The 9,309-nt window shown below is 31.8% G+C and overlaps 1 protein-coding gene across 1 annotated transcript; it reads left to right on the top strand.

Annotated features, from left to right (window-relative positions):
• The first annotated feature begins 279 nt into the window (after nt 1–279).
• Nucleotides 280–5,273, top strand: LOC143055608 (fibrinogen-like protein 1). Its single transcript, XM_076228771.1, has 3 exons — nt 280–525; nt 1,061–1,157; nt 5,032–5,273. The coding sequence occupies exons 1-3, from the start codon at nt 499–501 to the stop codon at nt 5,220–5,222; spliced, it is 315 nt and encodes a 104-aa protein (XP_076084886.1). The 5' UTR covers nt 280–498; the 3' UTR covers nt 5,223–5,273.
• The last annotated feature ends 4,036 nt before the right edge of the window (nt 5,274–9,309 follow it).

The following is a 9,309-nucleotide window of genomic DNA, read 5'->3' as shown; positions in this document are numbered from 1 at the left end:
GTCAAAATTCGAGATTGTGCATACATTTTTGGGACATGTTTGATATGTTTGATAAATTGCATTATTCATATGGAGTAAAAGATTATTTGCATGAACGGATCCATACTTAAACAATGTTAGAGTGATACAATACAAATATGGGTGTATTATAAATGTGTAGATATTGCCATCAAGACATAAGTCTCATCGGCACTCGTACCATATATTCTTATTAAAATGACTTCACAACTAAAAAAAGTGGATAGTAATACGTATAAGGTAAAATGTAAGTAAGTAAATTTAATCTACATTTTCATTCGAAAATGAGACATAATATATTTTTGTTTGTGTTATTATTACATCATTTATCAAGCAATTATTTAATACACAGATTCTTATGAAGAGAAAATAAGATACAAAGATTGTACAGAGATTAAAAAGGACAGCTATCCGACGCTGGAAAGTGGTGTGTACAACGTATACCCAGACGGCAGAAAATCTGTCCAGGCCTATTGTGATATGTCTACAGACGGTGGAGGATGGACAGTACGTCATACTTTTATTTCTAGTATTGTAGTTAAAATGAAAACGTAATTTTTAAGAATCAGAAAGTATAAAAATATAAATTTGCTCAAGTTGTACCAAGAAACTCGAAATTTTTTATAACAATTTTTGTTTACGATCTCGTATATTATATTTCTTAGCATATCAAATTTGATATCAAGACACAAATCACATTGACTATTTTAGAGAATTCGTTTGTCGAGGTCTTTACCAGTTCAACCGTAGTATAATTACTCCTTGAACAAAAAAGGTTGTCATCCTTCATTACAAACATTTCCCTTATAGGAATGTTTTTGCTAATCCTTCAAACAAACAGTAAAAACGTACACACTAAAATATTATAAAATCCGGTTTGCAATTTGAAGAATTATATCAATAGTGAATACCTTATTTATGCAAATTTGTTTCTAGGTATTAATTTTAAAAAAACATGTTTTCATACAGCAAGTGAAATTGATTGATTTATACCTATTATTATATGATATTTCATATTTCGTATATATTTATGTTATTTTAGGTTATTCAGAAAAGATTTGATGGATCAGTTGACTTTAACCGGAAATGGTTGGAATGTGAAAACGGATTCGGTAACGTTAATGGCGAATTCTGGTTTGGTATGTACATTTAATTGTTCATAGTTTCGCCTTGTTACCGTATTTCTTTTTGAATTATATGATTGTAAAAAAAACGAAATACAGATTTTGAAGAAAAAATAATTGAAGTATTGCATATATTCATGAAAGACTATTCATAATACCGTAAGCGGACTTTCGAGTGAAGTCAAGCTTACGAAATCGAAACTAAGTTACTAGGACAAACATCTTAATTGTATTTTTCAGTTATGAGTAAATCGATAACTGATATATCCGAAATTAGGTAAAGACGTTTTTAGAAGTACTGCCATTAAGTTCAATTTAAATTACTTTTCATGGTTAAAAGCCGGAAATTAAGTATAAATGTGTTGTTTCGCATCACGGTGCGGAGCTATTAGTTTAAATCGACATACACCCCATCTTAAAATAATAACTTACCACAGTCCAATTCCGATTGGTTTCTTATTGATGCGACTGAGCTAGAGCAATAGATGTTGGCCTAAATGAGATAAAGAATTACAGATTGTTCCCGTCTCAGGATAAGACATCAAATGCAAGAAAATTAACTATGTGTATTACACTTCTGATAAACGGTCACTATACATGTTCGATTTACTGTGCATATATTGCACACTGAAATTTAGTATTGAAATACCAATTATTAATGCGTGTTTGCTTTGTAACTATGATATTATTACGTAAGTATTTCTGTATTGGCCTTGTTATTGGTCCGATGCTTGCTGTATTGGCGTGAGGCGAAGCCGAAGGCCAATACAGCTGGCATAGGACCAATAACAAGGCCAATACAGAAATACACGTAATAATATCTTTATTAATTAACTACAGTGTTACAATATTTTTTTAATTTCATTTCAAAAGAGATAAATATTTTTACCTTGAAGTGGAACTATCCAAATCTCAGTTTGTTTCTTTTTATTAGATGCAATACATAATGATCTCGTGCTGTCTTCAGCATTTTCTCATCTGATGAATTTTTCTACCCTTTTTAGTCACTATAAAGTGTTACAACTTAAATCATGACGCAACACATAAATAGTAATTGGAAAGGTACTGCTATTGCATGTGTACTGCAGCAACTAATTTAAAATCGATGTGAAATTATGAGGTCGTCAAGAAATGAACTTTGTGGTAATCTACTCGTTCCCCAAACCTAAAATAGTTCTATAGTCTGCTTTCAAAGTACCTTTTAAATGAATGTGACCGTCTTTCGCCTGAAATGTATGCCATACTGACATTTTCAGCATGTTTAAAATAACTAAATGACAACTGCGTCTTCAAAACAGCTGTTTACTTTCAGTTTGTGTTTATCGTGTCTTCCCCGATTATTTTCGATTTATGATTTTGACTGTCCCTCGATGTAAACTCTAGAGACGTTCAAAAATTCTGCACTTGTGTCAACTCGGCCAATATAGAACAACTCGGCCAATACAGAAAAAAATTTATATTTGCCGAGTTATTCTGTATTGGCCCAGTTTACACATTATATTGCATTGGCAGTTTTCATCATATTAAGTACAATAACAGTGTAGTTAGTTAATAATCTGCAATATACACCATGTGTTTGGTTAAACAATGTTCCTATACAGTTTTACAAAAATGCATTATCTTTATTTTATAACTTCCGCCAATCTAGACACACCTCAAGAGAAGCAGAGTGGTGTCTATTTGTATTTTTTCAACATGTAAAATGAACATTTCTTTAAAGCATAGGTGTATAACGCACATTCTTAAAGTAAATCAATCAATATATAAAAGAACCACATTTCCAATACTAGATCAACAACCACATGTACACATATAATATTGAATTAGAATATAGCAAAGAAGTCCTCAGCTTTTTAGAAAGCTCAAACTTGTTTCTCTTAATCTTACTCGACTTTTACTTTTCCAGAACTGTTTGCCATTTTTCAAATTCTATTATGACGTTCAATTTTCTATCTTTTCTCTGAATTGTCATTGTTACGACATGAAATAAAGTGACCATGTCTAATGACGTCATCTTTTTGCATATCATTCAAAAATAAGGATTATGGTGTTCTGTATAGCGTCTAAAAATCATGAAAGAAACAGTTTCCGCCACCACATCTACTGTTATTCGATATTTATCCGCTCTCGACTATTAAATGTAGATATTTGAAACTCTCAGCGAGCTCACGTTTTAAAGTTGAAAATTAAATGTCTTGAATGGATACAGGGTGTGTCATTTTTAATGCAGTAGTAGCTTTTATATGTATATTACATATAATATTGGTTTATTTTGTATGTATATATATAAAAAAAACAGGAAAAACATACCGTCGTGGAACTCGAACAATGATCTCCTCGACTTGAAAACAAAAACCGATATCGGGTATTATGTTGATATGTTTCCAGAGAAACCGGATGTATACCAGACATATTCAACAAACACAATCAAGTTAGATATTCATAGAAAAATAATTAAAAGAACACAACAATGTTGAGGTTTGACTCATTTTATACCTGAGAACACCCCTTATTTTTTGTCGGGGTTCGTGTTGCTTATTTTTCAGTTTTCTATGTTGTGTCATGTGTACTATTGTGTGTCTGTTTGTTTTTTTCATTTTTAGCCATGGCGTTATCAGTTTATTTTCGATTTATGATTTTGACTGTCCCTCTTGTATCATTCGTCCCATTTTTTATACATTCAAATTGCAAAGCAAATACTTGTAATATCAAGTTAATACTATATCGTATTATAGTTTATCGAATAATAGCCGAATAATGTGACTGCCGATCAAAAATTACATTTGTTACGTAATAACTTCAAGAAGGCGTGAACATATAATAACACTAAAAGATTCGCATCGCATTAGAATGCAAAACAATAAAAAAAAGAGTTCAACAACTCTCTATGAAACCTATAGTTATCCAATTCATGAAAGATTTTTGCTAAAAAGAATAAAAAAATTTTCAGAAAAAAAGTAATAGCGAACGGTTTTAATATCTTACACAAACATGGTTTTTCCAGTTTTTGTTTCAAATTAAACGGCATTCAGATGGCGGTAGTAAATATTACTGATCATGGATTATTGTTCAAACTTCAAGTTCAAAATTAAATTCCGACGCAGGACAAAAATCTGCAAATGTAAGATTAATCATGTTGTTTCCTGAGTCTTAGAAACGTTACGTCAATATCTAAGGGTAGGCAAGCTACGTCAATATCTAAGGGTAGGCAAGTTACGTCAATATCTAAGGGTAGGCAAGTTACGTCAATATCTAAGGGTAGGCAAGTTACGTCAATATATAAGGGTAGGTAAGTTACGTCAATATCTAAGGGTAGGCAAGTTACGTCAATATATAAGGGTAGGCAAGTTAACGTTACGTCAATATCTAAGGGTAGGCAAGTTACGTCAATATCTAAGGGTAGGTAAGTTACGTCAATATCTAAGGGTAGGTAAGTTACGTCAATATCTAAGGGTAGGCAAGTTACGTCAATATCTAAGGGTAGGCAAGTTAACGTTACGTCAATATCTAAGGGTAGGCAAGGTTTTTTTGCCTGATGTTTTACTACTTTGGTGAAGTCTAATGCCTACATAACAGAATCAAACACATTTGTCATTTCGTTTATACTAATAGACGAAAATGTTAGACGCAAGGGAATACGATTTCAAATGACAGTGCAACAGGATCTACCTCCCTTTCCGGACCATCCGATATTATCCTGATTTTATGAGTATTGTTGTTGTTATTATCAATTTTTCTATGAAGTGTTAACTGGACCTGGTCATTTTATCGTTTGTTTTTGTTTTGTCTTTGGTTATCATGTTTCGTAGACAAAAATTTCTGAATGTCCTATTGGTATCGTCTGTGTATTTTTCCTATTAATGAACACTGTCTTTCTTGGTAAATGCAGGAAACAAATACGTGCATACCCTGACAGCCAGTGGAAAATACGAGCTGAGAATAGATATGGTTGACAAAAGTAACAACACTAAATATGCTGTATACAAACGTTTCAGTATTGAAGACGCTGCTTCTAAGTATAGGTTAACAGTCGATGACTATTCAGGAAACGCAGGTAATATACATCATTATTATACATAACATTAAATTCAATATCTTCTATCAACAAGTAAACCGATAAAATTAATCCCCTACAGAATTATAAAAGTGTTAACGTTTTATCAAGTTTATGTAAAATTAGGTATAAGACGATGTCACATTATTGGTATCATTGCCAACGGGAAAACTTTTCAACAATGTGTATATGACATGTAGATTAAGGAGATCTGTGATTCGTTAGAAGACATGCAACGTTCTCATTAATCGCGTGATTGTTTGTTATTTGGTTATTTTTTGCTTAGCGTTTAGCTTTTTGTTACAAATCAAATAAACAAAAGTTAACTAACAACAGAAATAGATGGTACTTTTTTCTTCAGATACGTGGCTACTCATCAGGTCAACCATTGTTCTGACATTTTAAAATATGCCCAGTCTTAAAATGAACAGTATTCAGTGGCAGTCATTTCATAAACGTACTTTGTCGACGTATAGTTTTTAACTGCATTACACACTGTCCATGTCGTCTCTATATATCATCGAAATTATTACTTGGGATCAAAAGTTACATACTACACACTCCTTGTGTTTTGTGTTATTAAGCTTTTTGTATTTTAATCACAATTGTTTCATTTACTTTCAGGGGATTGGTTGAAATATTATAATGGAGCTAAGTTTAGTGCTAAAGATCAGGACAATGACTCAGATAATAGATACATGTACCATTGTGCCTCTAATAATCAAGGACCTTGGTGGTATCATAATTGTTATAGTGCAAACCTGAACAGGCCTTTTGGAAGGATGTTTTGGAGAAGTACAATATTAAGATCTGTCATGATGATCAGGAAAATATAAATTGTGATTCTCTTCCAATAAATGATTAAATAAAGTTGTATTCTGTTTATATTATCATTATGACGTAAGCGATATGGATAATACATGTATGACAAAGCATGTAGTAACAAGAATAACTATAACACATACGTTTTATCATCATTAAATGAATTTCATAAAGACATATCTTTTTTAAGATGTAACATCTTATCTGTCATTTATTAGTTTTTACTATTGAAACTATATCGTTTCTACTTCTGTAAGATTTGAACATGAAAATATCTTTTTTGAGAAATGCTTATTCACATGTTTGATTTAAACTAATCACACCAGACAAGGTAAAAGACCCTGAAATTAAACACACCATCAGAAATGAACAGGAACATCGCCTTACAAAAAAACCATACACATTACTTACAACATCAAAGTACAGATAAAAGCGTGATAAGTGCCTAGATGAAAACACACAATGTATCGATAGTTTATATTGCAAAAATTTACACAGATATTCATGATATTGTCGAGGAGTAAAATTTACAACTTTAATCATCTTATCAAAGTTTGATTCATTATATATGACGTTAATATTCATCGTTTGTCACTAAAAAGAAAAGGGTTTCGGAGCCATAAACAGCTGCCTATGTAGTACGAGATTTACTTTTTGTTGAAGGCCTTTATTTGATATTGTCTTCTTTTTTGTTTGGTTTCTTGTGGAAGTTGTCTCACTAGAAATCATTCTAATTCCTCTTATATTTATTCATGTTATCATAATTTGCACCATGAAATAAAATTATCTAAAACAAATCCAATTATCTGAAACATCAAAAGAGTTTGGTATGATCATATTGTAGAGTTTGGTATGATCATATTGTAGAGTTTGGTATGATTATATTGTAGAGTTTGGTATGATCATATTGTAGAGTTTGCTGTGATCATATTGTAGAGTTTGGTATGATCATATTGTAGAGTTTGGTATGATCATATTGTAGAGTTTGGTATGATTATATTGTACAGTTTGGTATGATCATATTGTAGAGTTTGCTGTGATCATATTGTAGAGTTTGCTGTGATCATATTGTAGAGTTTGCTGTGATCATATTGTAGAGTTTGTTATGATCATGTTGTAGAGTTTGGTATGATCATATTGTAGAGTTTGGTATGCTCATATTGTAGAGTTTTGTATGATCATATTGTAGAGTTTGGTATGATCATATTGTAGAGTTCGGTTTGATCATATTGTAGAGTTTGGTATGATCATATTGTAGAGTTTGGTATGATCATATTGTAGAGTTTGGATCATATTGTAGAGTTTGGTATGATCATATTGTAGAGTTTGGTATGATCATATGGTAGAGTTTGGTGTGATCATATTGTAGAGTTTGGTATGATCATATTGTAGAGTTTGGTATGATCATATTGTAGAGTTTGGTATGATCATATTGTAGAGTTTGGTATGATCATATTGTAGAGTTTGGTATGATCATATTGTAGAGTTTGGTATGATCATATTGTAGAGTTTGGTATGATCATATTATAGAGTTTGGTGTGATCATATTATAGAGTTAGGTATGGTCATATTGTAGAGTTTGGTATGATCATATTTTACAGTTTGGTAGGATCATATTGTAGAGTTTGGTATGATCATATTGTAGAGTTTGGTGTGATCATATTATAGAGTTAGGTATGGTCATATTGTAGAGTTTGGTATGATCATATTTTACAGTTTGGTAGGATCATATTGTAGAGTTTGGTATGATCATATTGTAGAGTTTGGTATGATCATATTGTAGAGTTTTGTATGATCATATTGTAGAGTTTGGTATGATCATATTGTAGAGTTCGGTTTGATCATATTGTAGAGTTTGGTATGATCATATTGTAGAGTTTGGTATGATCATATTGTAGAGTTTGGATCATATTGTAGTGTTTGGTGTGATCATATTGTAGAGTTTGGTATGATCATATTGTAGAGTTTGGTATGATCATATTGTAGAGTTTGGTATGATCATATTGTAGAGTTTGGTATGATCATATTGTAGAGTTTGGTATGATCATATGGTAGAGTTTGGTATGATCATATTTTACAGTTTGGTATGATCATATTGTAGAGTTTGGTATGATCATATTGTAGAGGTTGGTATGATCATATTGTAGAGTTTGGTATGATCATATTGTAGAGTTTGGTGGATTTTCAACGACAGTTGGTGTTCAGATTGCTTCTTACAATTCAGCTTCGGACTATTTTGGTTCAATGTGATTTTTGTTTGTGTTTAGCGACTTCGTTTTATGTTTTGATACTGGCCAATAGGTCTTGAAACCATATTGTTTTTTTCAATTTTTCTTTTTGTTTTTTAATTTGAACAATATGCAGACTACCCGTGTAATAAAAAATAAAACGGTAATGTGTCTAAGACAGAACATCCGACCTAATTGCATAAAACAGCTTTATGCCAACAATGGGTCTTCATTGTATCGAGAAAGTATGCATTCAGAGCTAGGCATCAGCTGGCTTACAAACAACAATTATGTATACTAGTTCAGCGAAAATAAACGCAAAAACTCTGCAACGTACAAAATAAACCATTCTTATTCGCAATGTTGTCAAAATTACAAAAACTACACAACACTGACAAACTATATTGTAAGATAAAGCATAAACATAGCTGCAAGGATAATTCGACCTGAAAGAAGTATATCCACTGAGGACGAAGTCCGAAGTCGATATGCTTCTTTAGGTGACATATCCTGTATCGACCTCATACAAAGGCTACATAAAGGCAACAGTAGTATACCGCTGTTCAAAACTCATAAATCAATGGACAAAAACACAATTTGGGGTAACAAACTAAAACTCAGGGAAACGCATTAAATATAAAAGGAGAACAACGACACAACATTAAAATGTAACACACACAGAAACGGACTAAGCATTAAACAAAATCCCATGAGAATAACAAATATAACTTCAAACCAAATACATGAATTTTGGATAGATAAGTTCCGTGACACGTCTTATAGCAATGTGAATTCACACTCAAAAATAAGAGAAAACAAACGACACAACGGAAAAACAACGTTAAAATGTAACACACACAGAAACGAACTATAATATAACAATGGCCATGTTCCTGATTTGGTACAGGAAATTTTTAAAGGAAAAAATGATGGGTTGAACCTGGCTTTGTGGCTTGCCAAACCTCCCTCTTTTATGGCCGTGTGAAATATAACATTACAATGACAACACAACATTACAGGACTACAATATAAATAAATAAATAAATAGGAGAACATAATTGAC

This window comes from Mytilus galloprovincialis, chromosome 12 (assembly GCF_965363235.1).
Source record: "Mytilus galloprovincialis chromosome 12, xbMytGall1.hap1.1, whole genome shotgun sequence".
In the NCBI taxonomy this organism is placed as follows: domain Eukaryota; kingdom Metazoa; phylum Mollusca; class Bivalvia; order Mytilida; family Mytilidae; genus Mytilus; species Mytilus galloprovincialis.
The sequence above is the reverse complement of the archived record's forward strand: the minus strand, read 5'-3'. Positions and strand labels throughout refer to the sequence as shown.

Coding starts and splice junctions, on each gene's coding strand:
- LOC143055608 (XM_076228771.1), top strand. CDS start 499: ATGTCTACAGACGGTGGAGGATGGACA. Junction 526..1,060: donor CAGACGGTGGAGGATGGACA/GTACGTCATACT, acceptor ATGTTATTTTAG/GTTATTCAGAAAAGATTTGA. Junction 1,158..5,031: donor TAATGGCGAATTCTGGTTTG/GTATGTACATTT, acceptor TGGTAAATGCAG/GAAACAAATACGTGCATACC.